Raw genomic sequence first — 27,524 nt, 5'->3', positions numbered from 1 at the left:
GTTAAATTCAAGACACTGGTTTTATAGTAGTAGCAGCAGCACTAGCTACAGACAACTTAACAGTACACTCAAGTGTGTCAGATAGTAACAACAACCAATAGGAAAATCACAAGCGATTTGCAGAGAGGCTTTTCCATGTTCCACTCAGTCTCTGGCAGTGTCTGCTGGATCATTTGTTTCCATATTTCCCCTCTGAGAAGACCCCATATAATCATCTACTATGACATAACCACACTCCAGTTTTAGCACTACCTGGCATAGCACTCATCAAACTCTAACAATCAACACACGAGTATACAGTTATCTACCGCCACCCCCCCCCACCCCCTTTATAAGCTGTAAACAAATTTCCCTCATGTCTCTGATGCATTTTTATTTTTTTGTTCCATTTTAAAAAGTCTATTTCTTTCGGTCTTTCAAGTCTTTCCCTTTGTTTTCTTTTTCCCTATTTTCTTTCTCATATTTGTCCTTGTCTGATTTCGTCACACTGTTGTATGAAGGCGGTGAGGCTGTGGAGGGGGTCATGTCTGTTTTGTCTGAAGTGGAGTTCTCATTGAACTTGCTGATGACCATCACATCTTTGTCGGGGTCACGGATCCCCTCCTTCAGCTTCTCCTTGTAGAGGGCAGAGGCCTTTTTCATGGCCACTTGGATCATGTAGCGGCGGAAGGCTCTCTGGATCACTATGGCCGACATCTCCTCCTGTTTGCGGCGGAGGGTGGTGGTGATGGGCTCGTAAGACACCTTAGAGGGGTTAGAGGCCATAAAGCGCTCCTCCATCTGCCCGCGTAACACGTCCATCTCACCGCCTTCACCCAACACCCGCTTGGTGAAGGCAAACAGGATGTCAAGGCAGTGAATGCGTTCGCCACTCACCATGGGCAGGTCCATGGAGATGAGCTGGATCATATTAGGCTTGGGCATGCGCAGCGGTGGATCTAATGCATCAGCAAAGTCAGAAAGCTTGCTATACTCCATGAACTGAGTGGCATCAGGATCAAAGCGTTCCCATACTTCATAGAACATCTCAAAGTCATCCTCGCTCAGCGGCTCAGCACTTTCCTCTGTGGCCACACTGAAGTTCTCTAGGATGACAGCAATGTACATGTTGACCACAATGAGGAAGCAGATGATGATGTAGCTGACGAAGAAGAAGATGCCCACTGATGGGTTGCCACAGTTGCCTTTGTAGGTGTTGCCCGGGTGCTCCATCTGGCTGTCACAGTCAGGCTCCCTCTTGTTCAGTATGGGGGCCAGCAAGCCATCCCACCCAGCTGAGGTGGTTATCTGAAACAAACAGATCATACTGTTCCCAAATGTCTCAAAATTGAACATGTCATCGATTCCTGCCTCCCGCTTGACGTAGGCAAAGTTGGACATGCCAAAGATGGCATAGATGAACATGACCAGAAAGAGGAGGAGTCCGATGTTGAACAGCGCAGGCAAAGACATCATCAGGGCAAAGAGAAGTGTCCGGATGCCCTTAGCACCTTTGATAAGGCGGAGGATGCGGCCTATTCTGGCCAGACGAATCACTCGGAAAAGCGTGGGGGACACAAAGTACTTCTCAATAACTTCAGATAAAAACATACCTGCAATAACAAAAAGAAAAAGAATCACATTAAGCTTATAATTTGACTCAAATGCTACAAGAAACCCGAGACGCATTAAAGCATCTCCTTACCTACAATGGACAGGATCACCACCACAAAGTCAAATATATTCCAGCCAATGGTGAAGTAATAGTGACGCAGAGAGATCAGTTTGAGCACACACTCCCCAGTAAAGAGCACAATGAAGACCAGGTTGATCCAGTAGAGGATGTTGCCCATCTCTGCTGTCTGGTCATCTGTCTCCACCATCATGGTCACCATGTTAAGGCAGATGAGGATCATAATCACTATGTCAAAGGCCTGCTTTGTGATGCAGTCGAACATGCAGCCTTGAAATGCATTCTGAGGAAAAAGGAGGTAGACGCAGAGATGCATTAGTCATTTGACAGCTGCACTTATAGTCAATTAGTAAGAACTGACAGAATAGCCTTACTGTTGGCCGAGGTATAGGTTTTTGTGGTTTCTTGGAACCCAGCTTCTTCATAGCGTTGTAGTACTTCTTCTGTTCTTCTGTCATGAAGATGTCCTGACCTCCAAAGTAAAAGGAGCATAACAAAAACTGGTTATAACCACATACGGTGAACTCTTCCTGCCGGTGGACAGGTACAAAGTTTGTATGTGGTTGTGGGTTAAATATAGTTTATTTATATCTACAGTAAGCTACTTTTGAAAATTGTCTAAATTAAACTGTGCTCTCATTAATCAATGGAAAGAACTCCCCTCTCAGTATCATGGTCAGGCCACACACTGCACTCTCAGTGCTGCTCACTGACTGTATGATGTGTGTCTGGAGGGAGGACTGGTGTCAACACTGAACAACCATCTGTGTGACACTGTGGCTGTGGGGCTGCTGAACCACACCAACTGATACCGCGTCTCAGTCAGACAGTCAAGTTAGACCTGCCAGCTGACAGCAAACATAGAGCAGCCCCTCCCCAACCCCCACCTCGCTCTCCCCCACGCTGGGCATTGCCAATCCTACTTGTTTGCACTTGGTTGAATGGAGGGCACATTTCCAGACTACATTCGCTCTGACGCTGCATGTGTATTTGTGTGTGTGTGCAGGCAGGGTGCTTCTCAATGACTCATGTACCCTCAGTAATCCTTGGCAGCGGCAGGTCCTGCCCTGCTCCAGATAATCATTATTCTGTAGCTCACTTCTTTCTTTAACACAGCTGTGAGTCTGCTGTGGCTAAATCTGTGCTTCAGTTGCTTTAGACCCTTGCTGTGTATGTGGTCAGCACAGTGTGGCACAGGATTGGTACCTGTTGGTGTTTCATTGTAGGGGCAACAAAACCAAAGCTGGGACTGTCGACATAAATAACATTCTCTCTCAACTTTTTGTGAATGTGTTTGTTTCGTTCAGGGGATACAGTATTATGTGAAATACGTTAAATGTGTTTTTTCCGTCACAAAATACAAAAAACTGACACACTATATAATCAAGGCCAGCTTGTAATTAGTATATATCATGAATTATATTTTGTACTTACAGTAGGTTCCACTGGTTTACTACTGCACTGCACTGCCCATTTCTATTAAGACATCTATGGAACATGTCTGTATATCAGATTACATCATCTAATAGATACTGTTACAAAATGCAACTCATCTTTTTCTTCTGCTGGTTGAAGTTGTCGATGATGACACCAATGAACAGGTTGAGGGTGAAGAAGGAGCCAAAGATGATGAAGATGACAAAGTAGAGGTACATGTACAAGTTGACTTCATAATTAGGCTGATCTTCCACCTAGAAAATGAACACACAGAACACATGAAGAGGGTTACTGACTGTTGTAACCTGTGTGTGCCAGTGGCAGAAAAGAAAGAAAAGAGCTGACTGTAGAAGTGATGTGCAGCCAGACATAAAATGTAGACTTACATTTCGAGAATCCACAGCTGCATACATAATGTCCATCCAACCCTTAAATGTTGCCTAAGAGCAAATTATATATTGACATGATTTTCATGATATTAGAGCATTGCATGTTGTTCATGACGTGGTTTACATTTCAGTACATGGCATATTTTTCATGACATAGCTTATTTTTAATACATATTGTATATTGTAAGAAAAAAAAACTAACATTCAATAAAATATAGCAATTGTACTTTGACATCACAAATTGAGATTATTGCTGTTAAATGTCAAAATTAGAAGCTGGAGAGTTCCATCCTAAATAGTTTGAAATACATACAAATTTTGCTATAGTCTTCGTAATCACTGACTCTATACTCACCACTTGTAACAGAGCCAGATAACCGGCCCCAACATTGTCAAAGTTGATCTTGACGTTCTTCCAGCGGGCGCTGTCATTGGCCAAGTTCAGGCAGTCGCTCTTGTTGTTGACTATATCAATAGGAAAGACCTCATCTGTGGTGCTGTTGATGCAGTAATAGTACTTCCCCGCAAACAGGTTGACACCCATGATGCTGAAGATGAGCCAGAAGATGAGGCAGACCAACAGCACATTCATGATGGAAGGGATGGCCCCCAGCAGCGCATTTACCACGACCTGGGGAGGTTGAAGCACAGTGAACTCAGCACCCTCCTGACTCTCAAATGAAGGTCTCTGCTTGCAAAACTAAAAAGCCTGTGTGACTTTGGGTGATTGGCCATTACGATCATCTAATCACTTAAATGCTCTTAACAGGACATGTAGACACCTGATTTAACTGAGCTATAAAGGTAATGTTTTCAGAACAAGAGCTAAGACTCATTTAAAATTTGAGTATTATCCAAAGCTGTATTTACTGTATAAATCTGTACTTGTACTGCACATACTGAACATATCTACAAAAACAATCTAACAACATGACAGTTGGAAGGAAGAAGGTGAATAGGTGAAAAAGTTAACATTTGATAGGTAAAAAAGCAAAACAGAAAAAAAACCTTAGAGAGGCGGGATGAAGTCACAACATTTTGTTTGACTGTAAATGAAAAGACACACAACAAAGAAAAAAATGTCAAAGGTCAAAGGCACCACAGAAGCAACATCAGAAAACAATGCCTGAGCACAGCTATATACAGTAATCTATTGACACAATGTGAAGAAAGTCATGCAGATAGAAGAACAGTGCTGAATTGAAGGAAAGATAAGTTTACAGAAGCTTTAATAAGCATGCAGTCTTACAGTCAGGTCCCCTGTATTGTATAAGTGGAAATATGAATTATATTGTGGAATTTTCTAGAGGACAAGCAGACACTGAAAAGGTGTCTCTATAGTTTTACAGACACCGGTAAAATAAAAATAATGTGATTATAAAAGCATGTTTTGTGAAAAATGTCATGGACTAGCTGAAAACAGCTGGAAGTGATTAATATTCCCATCACTTCTAGGGTATTTTACATTTTAAAGGAGCCGTTTAGCAGTTTAGGAAATATTCCTATTGGCTTTCTTGCCAAGAATTAGATAAGAAGACTGACAACCCTCTCACTCTCTGACCTCTAAAGTCCACATTTTAGAAGCAGCTGGTGGCCTAAAGTAAGAAAAACTAATTAGTGAGTATATATTCTTGCTTTCACCTTGCCCATGAGCAATAAACATTTACAACTGGTTTTTGCATTAATGTTACTCTTCATGTGCTTACCCTCATGCCTTCAAACCGAGACAAAGCCCTCAGAGGTCGAAGGGCTCGTAGCGTCCTTAGAGATTTGATAGCACTGAGCTCAGAGTAGCCCAGAGCATTGGCTACGAGGCTGACTAAGGACACCTAAGAGAAGATAATGTCAGAGACAAGCAGGTGAGAGGTGAGAAATTCAAACATTTCCTCTACATGGATCTAGCTGAGTGTTTGAACATGGTTAGCCATTAATGAGTGACTGATTATACAGTATTTATAAAGTTTAATAATGTAGTGTCTCCAAAAACTGAATTTCAATCGCAACCATTAACCCTCTCTTCATGATGGTCATCCTTTTAAGTTTCAGTTTTTGTTGAAACTGTTCAGAGTGGTGTTTATTCAAATCCATGGTATTTTTGGAAGTTGCCTACTTGATGCAAAATAGTGCTGTAACTATTTCTCTGAAAGAAAACAATTTCTTGACGTCTAAATAGATACAAGCAGTAATGGTATACGACCTGAAGCACATTCCTAATGGGGGAATACTTTCAACAACACACATACGTCTACAATGAGGAAGTCGAGCCAGCACCAGGCGTTGGTGAAGTACTTGACAAAGCCGTATGCCACCCACTTCAGCACCATTTCCAGAATGAAGACATATGTGAAGACCTTGTCTGCATACTCCAACACTGTTTTGATGGTCCTCCGCTGCTCGATGTAAATATCCTCAAACGCCTGTACAGAGTGTATCAAATAATGACTACTAGCTGAAACAATGAGATGTGATTTGTGTAACTCTGGGATTATTGTTCACTTTTGTCCCAAAGGACAGTAAATGCACCAAGATACAGAAGCTCCCATTTACCAGTGCTCCACTGCTGAGCAGAATCATGAATATGATGAAGGATTCAAACCAGTTGTGCTCCACTATAACAAAGCAGGTTTTCCGGAGCGTCCACCAGCTTTTATACTTGCCGCCCTCCTCGTTGATCTGGCAGCACTGGAACCTGCGCACACAACCTGCAGCCAGGGGGAAAACATGGGGAGAGAGGAATGAGCAATATGATTAAACCAAAACAACCCTCTACTACTACTATTCTCCATGTTCACTTGTTTCTATTTGCCAGGAATGTGAAATAGAACAGAAACACCAAAAACAACCATTTAATTCGCACAGAAATGTGCTTGGGTATATCAAAGGGTTAAAATTGTATTATTATTTCCCATTCCTGAAAGCCTGAAGAGGTATTTGTGGATTCAGAACTGTACTGGAGGTGTGTCAGATAAAATGTCAGGTTACATTACAAACCAAGAAAATCCCAAAGGCTACTTTACTTTCAGTTCTGCTGAGCATTTGAATTCACTGTCATTCAGCGCTGAGTATAACTCAGCAGTCTTAAGCCCAGGCATTTTAATGTGATGTACTCTATGTCTTGAAATGTGCTGTGGACGCCTCTCATCTCCCACCTATCTCACTCTGACACACTTTCCCCCTATCCATCATCTTCTCTGGTTATCACCCTCAAATCCATCTCACCCTCTGTGAAGCAGGCCTCTGGGTCTAGTGACTCCTCTGGCTCGAGCTCCACTGAATCAACCCCATCTCCTGGGGGTCGAATATCAACTGTGCTTCCCTCCGATGAGCTCAGAGGCTGGGGTTCTGCATCAAGCTTCTGCATGGATGGGGAAGAAGATGAGAGTTCAAACTTACTGCAGCGCCCGAAGCCACAGAGGTTCAGTGGTTGTAGGAGCCAACCTTCTGAGCTGGTTATCATTGTGATTCTCTATTCACATGGACTCCAGTGCCACAACTGTATACCTTAGTGTGGAGACTAGGCACTGTAATAGCTCACAGAGTTGGGCTCTTTACAGTCATTGTCACTGTATCATCAGCGTCATCATCATTGCATGCAGCATTGATCAAATGTACCTACAGGCTTTGATATTACTTTTATCTGAAAGCTCAAATCAGATAATGTGGCAAACACATGTAACAGGAAGGTTGGCGTTACAGAAATGCACTGTGGGTACGTTTGATGTGTCCTCAGTTCGAGGAAGTGCATGCAGTATTCCAGTGCATTATCAATCCAAGCCTGAAATAGTATCAAGCAGAACATATGCTAAAGTATTTTCATGTTCACTAAAAAATGAGCCCCAAGTCTTTTTTCTATAATTTATGCAATATCCAAAAATTGCTTTAATATTAATTACCACACCTCCCAGCTAGAATACACCCACAAAAGGACTGTTGAACATTTTCCTCAGTGACATGAAAATACATTATTTCCATTCCTTGAAAGCAGTGTACAAGCTTCTTCTGTTTGTGTTGTAGTAGACGGATAACCACATTAGCTTACCAGCAAAAACCAGTACTGTGCACTGTTTATAAGACAGCATGTGGTCTGACATTTTTGTTCCCATTCATAAAACATAGAATTAGTGTGGCACACAATGATTTTCGTCCTTCTCCTTAGCGATATGCAAAAAGCTGCTGTTGTCAAGTTCGTTTCACTCCGTCTTCCTTGCTAAATCTGAATTTTGAACCCTGGTAAAACTCCTCTGAAAGCCTAAAACAATCTGTTTTTGCAGACATGTATATTACAACATCAGCTGCATAGAGACTTTTCAGTGTTGTGAGGCTGTCTGTTTCCTGTTTTTCTTTGGACAAATATGGTGTCATGTGGCCTCAAGTCTGATCTGCCTGGCATGTGATGTATAGGAACATGTCATCCTAGACAGTGCAGCAGCCCTGATTGCCGTGGGACCCAGCTAATACGGCATGGGAATGATGGAAGTATGCTGCTCATAAGTGCTTCATGACAGTCTCTTTCTCTCCTTCAGTAAGTAAGAGACCCATTTTACCTGTTCTGGTGTAGACTGTATAAGGCTTTTACTCATAACCTAACCTGCTTTTTTTGTCAGATTTTGATGACAATTTTTAAGATTTGCACAAGTTCAGTGATAAGAGAGTTGCAGTGGTACAAAGTGGACAACACAGGCGTAGAGGCGCATGTGATAGGGCAGACTAACCAACAATAATAAAATAATTTTCAGTAAAGATTTGGAGTAATTTGTGACAAACTTTCTTCAATTTTAATTTTGAGGAGGAAATTACCACCACCTAGTGCATCACCATATGGTAAATAGGTCTATTAAAGTGCCGTGTGTTATCTGTTTTGCCACCCTGCAAAAATCAGTATTGATTCGTGTCTCAAAATTATATCCTTGAAAAGAATTCTGCAAGGAATCTTTCATCATTCCACAATAATTTCAGTTATCTTAGAAAACAAGACTGTACACGTTTTTTAAGTTTGTATGTATGAGCTACGAACCAGACAAATGAATTTTGTCAAACTACAGCAAAATTCATTCCTCCTTTCCATCTCTCTTTTCTCCTCCACCTCCACTTCCTCTCTTCCTTCATTCTCAAGCTCAGAGTGTTGGATGCCAATTCCCAAAACCAAGTCAAAACCAAGCAATGAAATCAAAAAGCAAAGACCATGTCAGATGAGTTCGTCTATCAATGGAAAAAGGTGGTGTTGCTCATTCCTAATGGTTTGTAACTGCAATACAGCCTGATGCTTGGGGATAAATTATGAAGGGGGGGAGAGGGGTAAAGGGGAAACTTACAGCATTCAGTGTGCTGCTGTATGGGGGAAGGGGATATAAAGCAAAGAGGGTGGGGACGGGTGGGGACGGACGTCAGACCAGGCAAAGAACGAAAATGGGCAATCCATTGAAGGTATGAAAAAATATATGTTGTTTGTCTGTAAATGGCATAGGCAGTCCTCATGGTTAGTGCTATGGTACAATAAAGTGGTCTTACAATTCTCCTCTTATTGAAAACCTTGAGCGCGTCTGTGACACAGCTGCAATAACAAATGGGGGTTAAACAAAGTCATAAGTCATACACACCAAAAGCTACCATACAACCTCAAGTCTGCGTTCATTGGTAAGCCACAAGGCACAGTGGGAAAACAGGTTGGCCTCAGAGAACAACAATTTAGATCTCCCTGAGAGCATATTCCTGAACATATGCAACCCAAAAGAGTGGGATGGTATTTTTATACTATAGTATTTGCTATTTTTAACCATACTCATCTCACACAAGTAGAACACACCAAATGTTCATTGTGTAACTCTAAATGCATAATATTTACTTTCTCTAATTTGAGTTTATGACAGAAAACTGTGTGGTACAGTAGGTAAGAAACAGGAGGAAATATCAGTGACATGAGAGAACCATAGATAGAGCATGTGGTGCCACGCTAGAAATAGCCTCTTAGGTTGTTTTGAATCAGCACCACACCCACAATGTCAGGTTGATATCACTAGGGAGTACAGTCCCAATTCTCTGTCTGCCTGGCAACACTTTACATCAAAACTGGCATTTGCTTTGTTAGAATAAGCAATGATTTACAAAAATTAAGACTATATGCAAATTATCTGCTAGTGATAAAGTATTTGATTTGAATATTTGATTAACTTCCTGACGTACATGTACACTGACAGGCCAGTTTGGTACACTATTACTCAGAAACATATGGTGAGCAGTCTGCTGCTTTATTCAGTTCATCCTGACGCATGCACACAGATGCACTTTCCTTCCCACAGCCCATGAAACAATAAAGTAAAAGTGTAAATCATGTAAACCTGCACATAAACACTGGCACATACGCTCTAATGTGTGTATTTAGAAAGTGAACCTGATGCATAGGTCAAAGGGAAATTTGAGTCATTATGTGTCATGGCTCAGTCTTGTTCTGCTGCCAAGGGCTTTGGAAGTGAGTAAGAACTCCAGAAGATTCCCTCGGCAGCACAGCATGATGGATGTACAAATGAGTCAGCAGGTATGTTATTTTCAAACTGCTGAGAAATTTTCTCTATTCAAATGTTGACACACTGATCACTTGATTTGTGTTATAACTATTACACATATAAAATATTACAAAAGCTGCATGACATAAGCAATTTCCTACAAAGTGATCTATTTGCCATCTAAGTAAAGTTGTTCGTCTTACCTCTTTGCTGCCCTCTATGTCTGACGAGTCGCTGCTGAAATCTTCTGTGTTAAGGTTCTCAAAGTCCGACTCGCCCACAGCGATGGGCACTGTGACTGTCAAGCTGGGGTTATGAATAAATGACATATAGTCACATTCCTCTAGGGGGTATTTCCCTGTTGTGTCCCCAACAATTAGGCCTCCCCCTGGCCGTCCGTTGCCCTCGGTCATGTACACCCCACTGGGATCTTTGGTGATCTCCACTGAAGTGTGGTTGGAGATGCAGTTGCCTTTGCCATTGCTGTGCAGTTCATCCAGAGGTTTGCTCTCCTCAGCCAGACCTGAGCCCTTGCCACCCCCACCAAAGCAGATGCTCTGGAGGAACTGCTGCAACATGCCTTTGACAAATGCAATGCCGCGCTGGATGCGCCCCACAGCGATCTGCAGGTTGTTCATTTCACTGTCGTCGTCAGTTGCTGCCAGGTTGTCAGCACTAAATGAGCTCAGGAGGAGAGCCAGGAACAGATTTAGAACCTGGGAAGAAATGGACATCAGGTAGAGAATGTGAATACTGCTTCACTTTATCACTGCTAAACAGAATCTGTATGTTAAGGACCATTTCAGCCAGTTAATACTGTACATTATACTGTAACAGAAACAAAACGCTGTATATATGGAATATAAAAACTATGGTCTGAGTCTTAATAGTAAAAAAGAAAGAACCCCATACCACCAGGTTTCCAATGACCATGACCATCATGAAGACAATTAGGCACATGGTCTGTCCTGCCACCTCCATGCAGTCCCACATGGTTTCAATCCACTCTCCGCAAAGCACCCGGAACACAATCAGGAACGAGTGGAAGAAATCGTGCATGTGCCAGCGGGGCAGCTCACAGCTCTGAGAAATCTTACAGACACATTCCTTGTAGCTCTTGCCAAACAGCTGCATGCCCACCACGGCAAAGATGAAGACGATGATGGCAAGCACCAGAGTCAAGTTCCCCAGAGCACCCACTGAGTTACCAATGATCTTGATCAGCATGTTCAAGGTGGGCCATGACTTGGCAAGTTTGAAGACCCTCAACTGAAAATTTAAAAAACAGTGCAATTATGCCACTGACTGGCAAATATTTAACAAATGAATAAATATTTAACCATATGAAAGTATATAGCTGGATATTCACTTGGGTTCTAGGAAATTCACTAATTCAATTCACTTTTATGTTCATCTGTGTAAACTAAATGTAAAGCTGGAGGCACCAAACGAATAGTACATGGTATCAGACTTCTTACCTAAAAAAAAAAAAAGAGGCAATGGACAAATTTCTAAAAATGTCAAATTGGTGATTTGAAAGTAAGAAAAGTACTCAGGGTCTCTTTCGATGGATAAATAATGTCTCAGTGTGCAGCACACAAGTAGTGATAGAAAGCTAATCAAGTGAAAATAAAAAAAACACACTGTGCCCAAAGGCCACAACAATTCTCAGTTGGGCCTTTTATGTTCTACACAAAAGCCTTTATTACATCATTACCTCATTAATACCACAAATTTTACTGAGAGAGCCACTGTGGCATGACCCTAAAGGTAAAGGTACATCTTAACTTTACTAAAGAGCAGAAACTGTAACTCATCATCTGGCATCTCTAATAAGATCTTAATTCATCAGTGCTCTTACCAATCTAAAGGACCTGAGCACAGACAGGCCTTCTACATTGGCCAAACCGAGCTCCATCAGACTGAGGCTGACAATGATGCCATCAAAGATGTTCCAGCCCTCTTGGAAGTAGTAGTAAGGATCCAGGGCAATGATCTTGAAGCACATCTCTGCAGTAAAGATCCCTGTGAAGACCTAAAGACAACAGGAGCAGCATACTAGTTAATGCATATTTTTAATCTGATGTTGACAAATCAGGATTTTACATAATACTTACCAGGTTTCCAACAGAGAGGACAGTATCAAATTCTTTAGTCATAGGGTAATGCTCCATGGCCATGAAAAGTGTGTTGAGAACGATGCAAATTGTGATGGCCAGATCCACAAATGGGTCCATGACCACCATGTTGACGACCTCCTTGATTTTCAACCATGCCGGACAACAATCCCAGATCAGGCAGGTGTTTGCAAATCTATACCAACAGGGGGGGCACTTCTGTCTTGACTCTTCAAGCTCTGGAAAAGGACAAAGTTTATGCACATTATGCACCTCAAGTTATTTCTGTAGAATTATTCCTTTACACTGTATTTGCAGTCTGACCTTCCATGGTGTTTGTGAGGATACTGGCTACACTCATTGCTCTTGGCCTGCCCCCTGGTTCATCTAAATAATCCATGGATGGCTGGTGAAAACCTGACCGGCGTTTCTTCAGCTCAGTGTCTGTAGTTGTCCCCTGGACAAAATAAATAAAACACAGACACTTGAATAATATTTAGTAGAAATAGAAATAAACAGAATGTCATGGAGGTTATTGTTTTATTGCTTGTATGACAGGTCTGTTATTTAAAGGCCCTACTGATTCCACTTAGTCTGATGACTGTGGGCACTTACAGATTCTGCTTGATTGTTCTGTCTAATCCTCTAGTTCTGTTTCACCTCATAGGATGTCAGATCTTAGTAATGGGCCTCACCAGGGCTTTTCTGTGTGGAATTTGCATGTTCCCCCCTGTGTCTGCACTGGTTGTCTGTATCTCCCGGAACTCCAGTTTCCTCCCACAGTCCAAACACATGCAGGTGAGGTTGACTGGTGACTCTAAACTGCCCATAGGTGTGAATGTGAGTGCCCAGTTGTCTATCTATATGTATCACAGCTGTGATAGACTGCAGGATACGTACAGGATAAGTGGCATAGTTAACGCTCAGATCACTGAATATTTACTAAGTTTAATTTAAAATCAGGCCACAGGGTAAAAACTCCATTGGGTCAATGAGAAGATAAAACATTAAACTATCAAGTCACCTCGGGCAGCAGGAGACCTACGGGTGAGGTTGTTACGGATGTTCCACCGACCAGTGACACCACACCATTGCAGTCTACGGCACAGTGCATCTTGCCGTTGGCAGGCAGCATGATCCGTGGTGCGCCGAGGCTTGTCTGACTGACGGCACTGCAGCGGCGTTCAAAGCGGCGTGGCAAGAACAGGGAACCCCGGCGGCTCTCGCTCTCCTCAAAAGTGCTGTGCTCATCATCTGCAAAGTCGTTCTCGGAGCCCATGTCGCGCGCCCGGCCACGGAAGCTGAACAGGCTGGCACGGCTGTTCCTCCGAGGTGAGAAGAGGGATCCACGGATACTGAGGAGAGACTGAAAGAGACAGAAAGACAGACAGGCAGAGAGAAAAAGAGAAGGAACATGGGGTTAGAGGGGGGATGGAGGCAGAACCCTGGAATACTTGGGGAAGACTGGGAGGAAGACACCAAAACATAACATTTGGTGTTGGATGGTCCTAAGAAATGAGGGGAAGAGGGTATGTAATTAGACAGGGCAGAAGGACAGTAAAAGAAGAAAGATGGAGTGATGGAAAAAGAATGACAAAAGTGCCATGTAAAATACATAATAATCAATAATATGACGTCTATATGAGGGCTGAACTGATTGGGGTTTTTGAAAATCAGTCCAATTTAGAGATTATGATTCAGAGATTATGTTGACACTACACTTATTTTAAAACATCAACTGACAGCACTAGTTCAACTAAAAAATACATACATAGTACATAGTACTCATGTTTAACATACAGAAAATTAATATTGTCAGGGTGTATTAAGGTAAAAGCACAAACTTATTCATTCTGGTTTTCTTACTTGTAATTAATGAAAATCCTGTTCCTTCCTCAGACAGTGGATATATGCTAGGTTCATACAAAACTATATATAATATTATATATTATTATAAAATAGAGGTGACATTATATTAGGTAACAATTCATCTGCTTCATTGTATGTACCTGGTTGGGCGAGGAACATCTCTTCTCATAAGAAAGCCGGTTGGCATCAATTGAGAAGCGGAAGCTGGATCTCTTGATGCTGTCCTCAGACTCAGACTTGCGGAACTTGTCACGGCCCCCCTTCTCCTCCTCCTCCTCCCTCTGCTTCCTCTTCTTCCGCCTGTTGCGTCGCTCCTTTGCACTTTTCGAGCTGAGCTTAGACGTCCCTGACGAGGACTCGGAGGTGGGGCCCCCTCTCCCGCTGTACTCTCCACTCTCCATGGCTGCTGCCGCGGCAACCTGCCAGCCAATCAGAGCACAAACACAGTTGTCATGGCGACCCAGTGCCTATCTCAGAGGCTCTTGTGGACTAAAGTGGAGGAGAGAGCCTGGCAGCTGAGAGCAGCATGAAGAGCCAAATAAGCCTGAGACACCTTCTAAAAATGGATGCTTGAATGTTTTCATGCAAACCAAAACATTTCTGCATTCCTGCATTTAAAATATTGCTACTGAGTAGGAGAAACATTATGAAGATGCTGTGCTCGGTAATAACCTTCCTGTTTTATAAAACCAGTAGAAAATGATACTCTTAAAAGCCAAGCAACACTGATCAAACACCACATCAGAGGTGCCTTCCTTTAAGGAAAAGGATTTACTACCATGTGCATGAACAGACACACCGATTCATATTTCTAAAGAAATGTCCTAGATAGAAATGCTTGTGGATATGTACGTAGGTCTGGTGCTTTAGAAGAAGAAAATATCTCCTACAGTTGCAGCATTGCCAAAAGTATCTGTACATCCAGTAATTAAGAGTTCAAAGAAAACAATGTGTCACTTAATTTAGATATCTATATTCTATTCTTTGTCTCTACTTTATAGAGAAAAGCCCCTGTATTAACTAAACATGCAGCTATATGATACAAGGATTTAAGAGTCTGTCACAGCAACTACAGCTCAACTAACAACAATTTAAATGTGCACAAGCCTGATAAGACTGTGTGGAGCCTGGAATAGCTGTCATTGAAAGATAGAGTAAAGGTGGAAGGAAGTCTGAAAGGAACCATAAAGAAAGGCAGCAACAGAGAAGACAAGTTATCTGACATTCCACTAATGAGGATGGCACAGGAAGTGTGTCCTGTGTGTGTGTGTAAATTAGGAAATGCAGAAAGGGGAGACTTTGCAATTTTGACACTACTTTAGATATGCTGCATATCAGTTCCTAACATGTCGTGTATCTCCATAGATCTAAACATTTATCAATTACTTTTAGCTAATGTCCACTGGAGACTCCCTGGTAGCTTCTATTGCAAAATCTAGAATTTTAAAATAAGATAAATAATAAAAATAAGTAAATGTCCTGCCTGTGCCTCCTCCTGCTGTCTCTTCAGCTGCTCCAGCATGGCCTGGAACTCTTCTTCCTTCCGCTGGGCCTCTTCGATGGTCGCCTGGTTCTGCTCATCATAGGCCATGGCCACCACAGCCAAGATCAGGTTAATCAGGTAGAAGGAACCCAGAAAGATCACCAGCACAAAAAAGATCATGTAGGGTTTCCCTGCTGCACGCAAAGTCTGATGGATCCCAGCCAGACCAGAGAAGAAAAGAGAGGAGAGCTGTAGTCAGGAATTTATTAGAGACTCTTCCCATGTTTGAGAGTGGTCATACCACCGTTTTTTCAAGTTGCTGTATTATGCTGCTGCAGTACAAATCAGGTCGAGTAATAGTTTGTTGAAGACACACTGTTCTGAGAAAAAAACTTCAGAATGAACTAAGTATATTTGCTCAGACATTTTCTGATTAAGTGCTGTACCTTCATGTTTTTGACAGAACTACACTTTAAAATATGACATGCTGTGCTAACTATCACCAACCTTTACAGCCATGCAGTGAATTTATAAGTATAACCAAGGGACAAACATATTATCTATATTCTAATGATCAGAAATGAGTCATGGTAATCCTGCAGAGTTCTACCAACCTGCTGGTAGAGGTTTTCCCAGAAGTCCTGGGTCATGAGTCGGAACAGGGAGAGGAAGGCCCAACTGAAGGTGTCGAAGCTGGTGTAGCCATAGTCTGGATTACGGCCAGCTTTGACACAAAAAAAACCCTCTGGGCAGAGCCTGTGAAGACACACAAGACACAGGCGTTCAGAAAAATACTTTGAAGTTACCCATGGTTATTTTAACATAAAACGTTTGACAACTTTTATATTTTTCATATTTATTTTGCTTATTGGCACACAGCAGGAGGGCACTGTATCTGACCATTAGCCTCAGTGATACAACTGAGCAGTAAACTGACACATCAGGTGTTCATTAATCTCTGTCTGACACCTCTAAATCTATTAACTTCCCTTAGCAACATCTACAAAAAAGGAAAGACACTGTACATGAAATGCAACCGGCAGTTTAGATTCCTGTGATGCCTCAGCGCGGTGGCGAGTGTCGACACTAATTGTGTATGCTCAGCTTTGTGGTGCATCTAATTGGTCATATAAATAAAACATGTCAAGCCTTACCCAGCGCCACTGCCATTCCCACAGAGTAGAGCATCTCTCCGGCCAGGGAGGTAGTAGTAATTATCTAAAGCAGAGAGGAGGTATGGTCAGTCAGAGCCCCACCACAGGTGTGAAGCAGTGAGTATGAAGAAAGAGAAGAGATTGATGGGAGAACAAAAGGACAATATGCACCCTGTGGGTTTCTCCTTAGTTTTGTGTGTGGTGTGACATTAGAGAGGCAGAGAGAAAGGTGGTGATTTGTTTTTTTTATTAACACCCAACCACATTAGTCATCCTTTTAGTGGGTTTCTGTGTGTGTGCGCGTCTGTGTATGTGTGTGTGTGACATAAGCAGTCACAGCCAGCATGTACATATCTACCACTTAACTGTTATGAAATCACACCTGATGCCAGGACCATGCCAGGCTTTTGAAAATCTATAGCATTTTAATCAGCTCTGTCCCTCTCTCTCTCCTTCTCCCCTCGCTCTGGCATCAGCTTGTCATGTAGCTGGTGCACGTCTCTTCGATATCCTGCTGCCGGTCAGTGACTCACCCTCCTTTAGCACTTTAGGCTGCTCATGCCACACAGATGGGCTATGAGAGAATGATGAAGTGCAGTGAGGGGATGGACGTAGAGAATTTTATTGTTGTGGCGATTATCCGCCACATTTGCTGCGTTCTCCCACCAGCCCTTGTTAGGGAGCACAGTCCCAGCTCCCAGCCATTGCTGTCACTCCCTATAATGGCAGCAGACTAGTGTGCATGACCTCTCCCCAAACACCCTGCACATCATCTCTGCATATGAAGTATCCAGTATCTGACTCAGGCCGTCTGGGGCGGATGCTAACTTGACCGCAGTTAACCCCTATATATGCCTGGCAGACATTTAACAGCATTTCATGCTGTGAAACTTGGCTTACTTTCATCGCTGATGTACTCTGTCCAATTAAAGGTGTTCTCTGTGGCGTTCTGCACAAAACTGGTGTTCATTTCTAGAGACAGTAAATCATCGCCGGTGATGTTGCTGCTGTTGGAGCCGTTGATGGCGAGAGGCAGACGCACGCACTTCTGCCTCAGGTTGCCCATGAAGAGCTGCAGGCCAATGAGGGCGAAGACACTGAGGCAGAACACCGTGAGGATCATTACGTCTGACAGCTTTTTTACCGACTGGATCAGTGCACCAACGATGGTCTTCAAGCCTAAACAGGAGAGAGGGCAAAAGGGGTGGGAGGACATCAAAGAATGATTACTCCCTACTAATTATAGCCACAAGCTTCTATAGAGAAGAAGCTGCTAATAAGAGCTTACAGTAACAAGCAGCCAGGGGGATCTGGAGTGGAGGTTCCTGTATGAACCACTGTCATACAGGAGCCAGGCTGACACAGATCACTGCCCATTATGGATAAACCACTAGAGAAAGTTAAGCTTTTCATGCCAATTATAGTGCTATGGTTTTGGTCTCTGGGGAAATGATCATTAATAACAGATGTGTTTGTGTGGTTTTTACACCAGATACTGCAGTCTATAAATCTGTGCTGATGTCTTCTGGTTTACATGCCACTCTGTGAAATTGAGCTCTTTATTAGTGCAGCTGCAAAGACCTGCACACAGCACTAGGTCATGTTGACAAGGTCAACGAGGACGTATTGAGGTGCACAGGGTGTTTTTATCCATATGGGCACAGCACTGCATGCAAAAGGGCTGAATGGAGTGGAATATAAATTGGTTGGTAATTGTACTCATTAATTGTTATCCTCTCAACCAGCCACATTACAGGGCTGATCCTTTTCTCATGTTTGGCACTGCCACTTGAGAAAAACAGGTCACCACCTTTTAAAATCAGGAAATGATGTTTGGGAGGTTCCAAGTAGTATTATTTGCCATTTTTACAAATACTCTTGCTGATGAAAATTGGATGAGAAGATTGACTCCACTTCTAATGTATGTATTAACTAGCAAGCTATTAATTTTGATTAGTTTAACATAAAGACTGTAAAGGTGTATTTTTGAAGTCTTTATGCTGACCTAAGCTAATCACCTGCTGGCTTTAGCTTCATCGTTAGTGTAGATACATACATGGGAGTTATAGCAATCTTCTCACTGAACTCTCAGTGAGACAAAAAAAGGCACATTTCTATAACTATGTTTAACAGAGTGATGCTGCTTGACATTTATATCTCTGTTCTAAGCATTTGTAGCACAGCCTCCCTTAACCACTCTCAATTTTGCTGCAAATCTTGCCCCACTTTTGTGCACACTGTGCTCATATAAACAAAAGTCACAGGCAAAATGCTCTGCAAGACCAGAGAAAAACCAACATGTCCTAGCATCATATGAACTAAGCTTTGCAGCACCACAGAAATAGAGTCCAACAAGTTTAAACTGGGTCCAAAATTAACTGTGACAGCTAGGGTAAATAAGATATGTTGTGGAATTATATGATTCATTTTTACAAATACAGTCAATGACAGTTTTCCTAGATAGTTTCCATTTGACCTTTTTGTTACTTATTGTCATGGTTAGTGTTAGTGTTTAGAATGCCATTACCCAACCACCACTCACCATATCACAGTTTCTCCAAAAAACACAACATTGAACACAACATGCATAGGAAAACAAGGTGAGGAGGAACCCTACACACACAAGTGCTTGCCACCAGAAAATTGGCTTTTGCAACGTCTCATGCAAAAAGGAAAAACAAATAGTACACAAAATCTACTTGTAAGGCTCCCACGGCAAGAATAGATTTCAACCAAAAAGAATTCTGCCTTAAAGGATGTATCTAAAAGCTAAGAATCCTGTCAATCTGTGCAGATTGGAGCCAGATTCCAGCTTTTACTGGCCTTGGGACAAAGGCAGCATGAGGGACGACAACGGGTGTCGTCAGGCTTAGCTAGTGAGATGAGCTGAGAGGGGGGCGGGTGCTTGGATGTTAGCGAAACGCCAGTTAGCCATTAGCATTTCATTAACTCTACGGGCCTGATGGCTCTCTCACCTGGGATGACTGATATAGTTTTCAGGGCCCGCAGAACCCTGAAGGTTCGCAGTGCTGAGACATTGCCCAGGTCCACAAACTCTGTGACATATCTGTAAGGGAAGGGAGGGGAGTGGAGGAAGAGGGAGGGAGGGGTGGGAGTTGGGTAGAGGGGCGTTTCGGAAAAGGTGTGGGACACGCACGCACATACACGCACACACACAATCAGGCATCCACACACACGGAGTGACAAGACAAAAGGAGGGTCATGGGAAGGGCAGGGGGAGAGGAAGGAACGGCAAACAGTCACACACAGAGGACAAATGACAGGAGTGCTGGCAGCAGGCGCAGGCAGCCTTACCTGGTATAACTGAGATAGTTTTCAAAGCTCGCAATACTCTGAACGTGCGCAGAGCTGAAACATTGCCTAGGTTTACAAACTCTGTTATATACCTGCAGGATCAAATGCACAGTTACTACACAGCAACGCACAGGCAGAAACCCATTACATGTGCACAAACACAAACATCTGAGAACTAAAACCACCTCGTATGAAAGCATCATGGCTACCAAGATTACAGTCTTATTTCATCAACAGATACAATGATCACAAAATCACCTAACATGCACCATGTAGCCTAATGCTGAAGGCTTTATTTTGTAGTTTCAAGACAAGTAGCTGAGGTTATTGAAGCGTGGGACAAATATGGGCCAAGATACTCCATGCTTTGGGGGCTCACATCCATTATATCAGAGTAGAGCTGAGATTTCTGGTCATGCTCTCAAGCACACACCAATAAGCTGCAGATTATCATGCCCCTCTCCATTTTCTCTGTTCTTCTTCTCACATTCAGTGGGACTCAATAAGCTGCTGGCCTGATAAGCATTAAAAACATTTGGTCTGTGAATCTATGCCAGACCATGTTATGATGATTCTAACCATGCTTGTCACAATACTTACGCCATAAGGATAACACTGAAATCCAGCCAGTTCCATGGATCCCGGAGGAAAGTGAATTTCCCAACACAGAAGCCCCTGGCCAGGATCTTTATGAGGGACTCGAAGGTGTAAATCCCTGTGAATGTGTACCTAGTAAACAAGGAGAGGAAGACAGGAAATGAAAACACACAGAGAGAAATAATTATTTTGGTTAACAGCTCCATTGCTCAGAGAAAAGGTGACAGATTTGCTGTTTGCAATGCAGGACATTTTTTTTACATTACCTGTGTCACTGTATCCTCAGATCTAATTAGTCAGTCCTTTTCCATGGGCTTTGTGAGTATTACATTATCTCCTGAAAATACTGCCATGCACAATACTGATCTACTTTGAGAGACAGTAGATCTGTGTAGCACTTTGCCTGAGTGCTCCCAAATTTAGTGACCACTACATCCATCCATTTTCTATGCCCGCTTATTCCTGAACCAGGGTCACGGGGATCTGCTGGAGCCTATCCCAGCTCTCTTTTCGGGTGGAAGGCAGGGGTACACCCTGGACAGGTCACCAGTCCATCACAGGGCCACATAGAGACAAACAACCACACACACTCACACTCACACTCACACTCACACTCACACTCACCCCAACGGGCAAAAGAGTCACCAATCAACCTAACATGGATGTTTTTAGACTGTGGGAGGAAACTGGAGTATCCGGAGTAAACCCATGAAAGCACGGGGAGAACATGTAAACTCCACACAGAAAGGCCAGGTTGCGAACCGAGGACCTTCTTGCTGTGAGGCAACAGTGCTAACCACTCATCCACCATGCTGCGCTCTAAATTATATTTTATGATAAATTCATTATGCTTTCATATGTAGGCCGCTCTGCTTTCAGGAAGATGTGTGTCATGTCTGTGTGTTCAGATCTGAGTTATGTCTAAGCAGAGTGCCTGTGAGTTTAGACATTACCAAGTCCAAAGGCACAATGAAAATGCATCAGTGTAAGCTCAAAAAATTATTTCTTTACAGTCAGACATAAGAGAAAAATGACAGCTAAGGACTTACTCTACATTCTTGGCCCATTCTGGTGGATTACTGAGGGTCATGAAAGCACAGTTGGTCAGGATGGTGAACATGATCAACATGCTGAACATCGTAAAAACAAAATTAAGGAAGATTTGTGCTTCTTTTCATCTGTAATCTAAAGTGTCTTCAGCTGCTGTAAAGCTCATGTACAGTATGTCTATATACAATGACTAAACCAATCAGGTCATTTAAGCTTCAACATCAGCTCATTTAAATCCTTCTTTTGACCCATAAACACTTTAATCCGAATTAAACTGTGTCCGTAGCAAACTCTGAAAGGATATGAATGTACTAAAACTCTAATAGCTACCCTCCTCAGAGGGTTGAAGGGGTTTAAGATGTACAAGGCAGGAGTGGCATTGAAACGGAAGATTGCCTTCCCACGATTCAATACTATGAAGGTCTGAAAGAGACACAAAGGAAAATGTATTAAATCAGGCATCATATATCTGCAATATTTCCTTCTTTAGGTAGCATAAACACATACACAAAGTACATGTGACTTAAAGTTGTGTTATAATACAAAATGTATTACAGCTACATTTTATCATTCATCAATTTTATTTAAAACATGTAAAGCAAATCAATTTAAGAATTTTTTTCTCAAGAAATTTTTTTTCTGATTAACACTGAAGGGTGTCACAGAATCCAAAAGCCTTCAATGTACATATTAATGGCTGTGACCTTAAAAAAGCCTGCCACAGCTAACAGGACCTTCTAACACAACGACCTGCCCTGACTTGAAATACAGTAAGTTAATGTATTCAGTTGTTATCTTCCTTCAGCAGAAGTTTGCCTAATGTGGGAGGAAATTGCTACATTTGCCCATGTGGCTCCTTAAAATAGTGTGTTGAGAGCTATGTGCAATTAACTGCAAGCTTGTAGGCTTGGACTAGAAGCTTGAACTAGAAAGTTCAGACCTGTAATGTATCAAACTGGAGTCATACCATAACTGGAAACTAAATAAGTATACATGATGTCTGTCTGTCTTAGAGTCCACATGTTGATATTTTACATGTTAATATGTTTTAGAAGAAGGACTTGTTTAGAAGATGTTTCCTTGACTACTCTGACACTGACCTTCTGGTTGCTGTAGTAGGGGTCCAAGTCTTCCAGAGGGCTGGACACCAATGCTGAAGGGATGTCTCCATAGATGAAGGGGAGAGATTTCCCCGCCTCCAAGTCACTGTTGGGCTTAGGCCCATTTTCATCATCGCTGTCGCTGCGGCGCTCCGCCCGTGGTCTCCGGGCCTCCTCCTCGGCGATGCGCCTCTCGATGGCGGCCAGCGACTCGGGGATGAAGGGGCGGAAGCTGTCAGGTCCGGGCGGTACAAGCAGCTGTGCCATCTTGTCATCCTGCTCCTTCAGAGGGCAGCAAGGGGCTCAGCTGGGACAAGGAGCTGCAGCAAGCAGGGAATGAGGGGTAATGGGTCAGGAGTCAGGGAGAGGCTTCCTAAAATAATAGGTCCATTACTCTTTGGAGGTCAACTTATCATCATAGATCATGCTGTAAGTATTAGCTGTTGCAATCCCTGAAATGAAATGAATGTCACCCCACTTTAAAGCTCTACTTTATGTTTGCACTATGTTTGATCTGACAGCATTCAATCCCATGTGTGATCTTCATATTTTAACAAAAACCTACTACACTTAGTGCATCTCAATGGGATTTCTTCCAATATGTGGCTAAAGACACAAGTGTACTGGCATAAATAGCTTTAACACACAGCTGAATTTGAAAAACGGTTTTCACATGCAAATGGTTGATGCAATGACTAATACCAATTTGAGTGCCTTACTGTGCACCACAATAATCTTCAGTTTGGGCTGTCTGATACCTGTTTTATAACAGTGCCTGGAATTCATACAGGAATCACAAACCTAATCGAAACATATGGCTAATTTTTCTTAGGACAAGAAGAGTGTCAGCCAAAAGGCATATTTATGTTTCTACTCTTTGGAGAAGTAAGAATTGCAGTGCTTCATGCTGACCTCTGGGTCGAATGCTTCAATCAAGTGAGAGGTCACAGGAGGGGCAGAGTCTTTAGAAACCAGAGGTCAGATGTTGGTCGCACAGCTCCATACAGCCATGAAAAGCTGGGGTGGGCAACATAAGAAGATCTTCCCCATTCACTGCTTTGTCTTAATGTATTTATTCGCTTCATGGTGTTGTAGAAATTTCTTTGAGTTTGAGAGTTGCTAATTCTCAGAAACAACCACAAGTGTGATGAATCATCTCAGGTTTAATCAGGGGCCCGGAGAGGACGTCCTTGCAGAAATCCTCTGACTCTATGTTACAACACCAGGTTTATATACAGTACTGTGGACTAATCTGAAGCCACCCTACATGTTTGTTCAGGTGTCCTCTATCCCCAGGCCTCTACCAGAACTAACCAAATTGTTGGCAGTTATTTACAACCCTCTACCCTAAAACACTAAACTAATAAAGCAGACAGAACCACATACCATCAAAGGGTCAAGCAAACATTCAAGTCACCCCTTGACATTTTGTAAATCCCCCACAAAGGCGAAAGTGTTTTTAACGCAGTTGTTAGTACTTTCCATGGCTAATCGATGTCTAAGATAATTCAATGAATAAACTGTTTTCTGTGTGTTTTTCTTTCTACATCAATCAGCAGCAACACTAAGTTCCCCCTGTAAGCCATCTACTGTACCACCCTTCACACCCAGATCCCCATGTCTTTCCCTCAGGAAATACAGGGAAGGCACACAAACAAGTTCTTCCCAAAAAAAGCCCTGGTGAGCCATTATCAAGACAACCTCAATGCCTCCCAGTTGCTGTAGTCTCACAGGTGGGTCCTCCTCCTCACGGGACACTGTACTAGCCCAGAAAACAGGAACCTCCCCTCTGGCAGAATCGCAAAATTGATGTCTCCTTGAGTCATCAGCTTTTGAACCTTTTTCCAAGTGGAAATGGAGCAACAGAGACTCTCTGAGCAACCTATTTTTCTTTCCATTTTAAAAGGCAGGGGTATAGCAGGAGGAAATTTTAAGCTATGTTGACAGTCAAGTCACCCCTGAGTGCCAAGCAACTCCAGGGACTCTCTGGTACACTGTGTAATCCACTAGGCATACTATTGCTTAGGTATGATCCAAATAGGAGTTGTACTAGTTTTGAACTTTAGGTGTCGGGTCTAATGGGGCTACTGTGCCTCACTAACACTTTAAAGTCTTTTCACAGCCTCTTACCAAAACACATCTGTGTCCAAACTTCCTGGCCATATGCAACTGGAAATTCAAAGGTCACTAATTAGGACTAACAGTGCAGGAGATTAATTCTAAATTAAACCAAAAAAATGAACCAACCTGTCAACAAAACACATCATGCATTATTGCTGAGGTGGAGGCTTCCTACAAAGCCACAACAACCACAAATGTTGTGTTTCTAAAAAGCCATCACCCATAAACTTTGAATTAATTGGAGCTTCTCCCATGGGGTGGGATTGGGGGGGGGGGGGTGTCTCATAAAACACATCTGCGCATGTCACAGAGACTGCCCAGTGTTGTGATGTGTGGCCTGACAGCTTGTCTAGCACAAGCTTCTGGATAATAGGGGGTCGTGAAGCCTGATCCACCCACGATGGCCTAACATCCACACCCACCTCTGAGCCCAGCCTTGAGTGTGCTCATCCCTGGAGTCAAATATAAGATGACAGTCTAAAACCATGCAGGGACATTTCATAGATTCAGATATGAATCACTGAGTCTGTGACATCATATGCAGTGGATGCATCAAAGAGATAAAGTATTCAAGCTATTCCTCAAACAACATTCAAAAATCAAACAATACTTTGATGTATGTATAAAAATCAATTGTAAGCTTGTCTTTGAGTGTCCGCATCATGTGTTCATGTTCAGTTCTGCACAACAATCCTCTGAGTGCCCTTCAGCAAAATCTCCGTTTTTCCACTGAGATGTGGTCACTGTCCATGGTGCTAGAGAAGCAGAAGCAGCTGCCTTAGAAAACAAGCACGTGTTCTCTAACTCTGTACCAGATATTTTGAAAAGACGGAACAACAACACCAGCAGCAAAACATTTGCTCCTCGCTCACTAATTCTACCTGCACATCCCGTGTGAATGGCTGCGGATTCAGCTGACATTGTGTCAAAAGGGCGCTGCTGTCCATGGTGTGTAAATAGGAAGGGGGCTGAAAAGAAATGGTTGCCTGACAAAACCGACGACAAACGGCCTACCTGACACCTATGAGACATTCTGAATGTGCTTAACAACAAATGAAAAACAGCTTGTCTGTATTATCATGACCTGAAATCACCTTTTCTCTTTTTTCTCCTGTGTAAGCTGGAAAAGTCTAAAGGTAGCAGACATTCATGTGATCATTTTAGGACTGCTATACTGATTTTCACAACAACCAATGGCTGAAGATAGACTCTGAAATATAGGTCCGTGGATAAAAGAAGCTACAGCTGATTAGAAACCAGAAAGAGACAGCAGATGTCAAACGATACCTTGATTGTCGCGGTTTCAGAAAGAGCCGAGGGGACGGCAGCTGCTGTCGCCATGTTGATGAAGGCTCCAGGTCTCTGAAAACGCACTTTTCTTGTTTTATTTCTCACCTACTAGGGTTTGGTCGAATTAGCTGCAGCCGTCATGTCCTTGTCCCCTCCCTTTAGATGCGCCACCAGCAGCAGGACGACTCCCGGGAGCACAGAATAACCAGAAAGGCGAGTATGTACACGCACAGACGCACCGGTGAGTTGCCGACCGAGGTTGGAGCTTTTAATCGCTCCAGCAGCACCCACCCATCAACAGCCCCTGGAAACCAGCGGTGTCCAACCCGGGGTCCGGGAGCCACCTTGGGGACCTTGAGCTGTGGTTCAAATGGCTCCGAGAAAATCCAGAAGCGCTTCAATAAGTTATTTCATATTTTTCTACATCGTCTCTATTAGACTCCCTCAATGCTCCACGTTCCCCAATGTATTAGCCTGTACAATCAAATAGTGAGTCAAAAACAAGCATCAATGTACCGGGGTCAAAACCTGACCACAGAGGACATATGTGCAGGGTGTCAGTGGAAAAGGTCCACACGAAGTCCTGCCATAAACCTGTGAATGGGTCTCATTGAGTCTGGGCGTGTCCTCATCACATGTGTGTGTATTGCCTGTAACCAACCGTCCATACAGGGAAGCGGTTTGCCAAAAATACACACAGACCTTCAGCTCTACCCGTCACCTCGGCCAGCGGCTCGTTCATGAAAGCTCTTTCGATTTTGGCGTCATTTTCAGGCATATAATAGTTGGCATGTGACAGCAACAGGGCCTGGAGCTGAGAGGGATATTCCCTGCCAGCACCACAGAGGATGCAAACAATTCACGCCTGTTTGGTTTGTCACGACACGGAGGTTATTTTCATTCATTTGTTTGAAAACCAAGGGAAATTTGCAGCCTGCCCTCAGATACTGCAGGTAACTGGGATATAACCTGCCAGTTTTATAACGCCACCTGTGAAGGCGCAGACGTTATCAACTGAAAACTGTATAAACATATTTCAGCTTGATTAAAATCTTAAATGAGGATATTTAACATAAAAGGCACGAAGATACAAATACATTGTTCATTCTTGCAGGTTTCTAGAACAAACCAAACCAAAATGTTATGTTGCACATGTTGTACCGTCTTGGATGAGAAAAACAACAAACACACAAGCATCCCTTAGGAAAGTCAAGCCCACACAAAAAGGTTAGGACCCTCCAAAGATCTGGATACTCACCACCATTACGGTGCCCAGCAGGTGGGGACCCTGACGGTAGATCCCATAACAGAAAGATTAATCCTTTGTTTAAGAGCGTAACCCTGTCAATTAGAGATTCAGAAGTCTCCTATTTAGAAATCCCTTTCAAAGATTGACGGGTTATTATTTAATGAGCTGCTCCTTTGATTGT

The 27,524-nt window shown here is 42.8% G+C and overlaps 1 protein-coding gene across 1 annotated transcript; it reads right to left on the bottom strand.

The window, feature by feature from the left end:
• Window positions 1-388: 388 nt before the first annotated feature.
• LOC113127484 (sodium channel protein type 2 subunit alpha-like) lies at window positions 389-27,524 on the bottom strand. The gene is made up of 27 exons (XM_026302104.1): window positions 27,353-27,524; window positions 22,684-23,003; window positions 21,888-22,006; window positions 21,583-21,672; window positions 20,537-20,665; window positions 19,597-19,688; window positions 17,522-17,800; window positions 16,622-16,685; window positions 16,082-16,223; window positions 15,468-15,674; window positions 14,125-14,403; window positions 13,140-13,481; window positions 12,440-12,572; window positions 12,116-12,354; window positions 11,860-12,033; window positions 10,911-11,267; window positions 10,202-10,714; window positions 6,718-6,853; window positions 6,046-6,200; window positions 5,742-5,915; window positions 5,205-5,327; window positions 3,854-4,129; window positions 3,496-3,549; window positions 3,226-3,363; window positions 2,047-2,151; window positions 1,685-1,955; window positions 389-1,592 (listed from the first exon to the last, which is right to left on the bottom strand). Exons 2-27 carry the CDS (start codon window positions 22,948-22,950, stop codon window positions 400-402), a joined length of 6,051 nt encoding a protein of 2,016 aa, XP_026157889.1. The 5' UTR covers window positions 22,951-23,003; window positions 27,353-27,524; the 3' UTR covers window positions 389-399.

This window comes from Mastacembelus armatus, chromosome 2 (genome assembly GCF_900324485.2).
Source record: "Mastacembelus armatus chromosome 2, fMasArm1.2, whole genome shotgun sequence".
Lineage (NCBI taxonomy): Eukaryota > Metazoa > Chordata > Actinopteri > Synbranchiformes > Mastacembelidae > Mastacembelus > Mastacembelus armatus.
The sequence above is the reverse complement of the archived record's forward strand: the minus strand, read 5'-3'. Positions and strand labels throughout refer to the sequence as shown.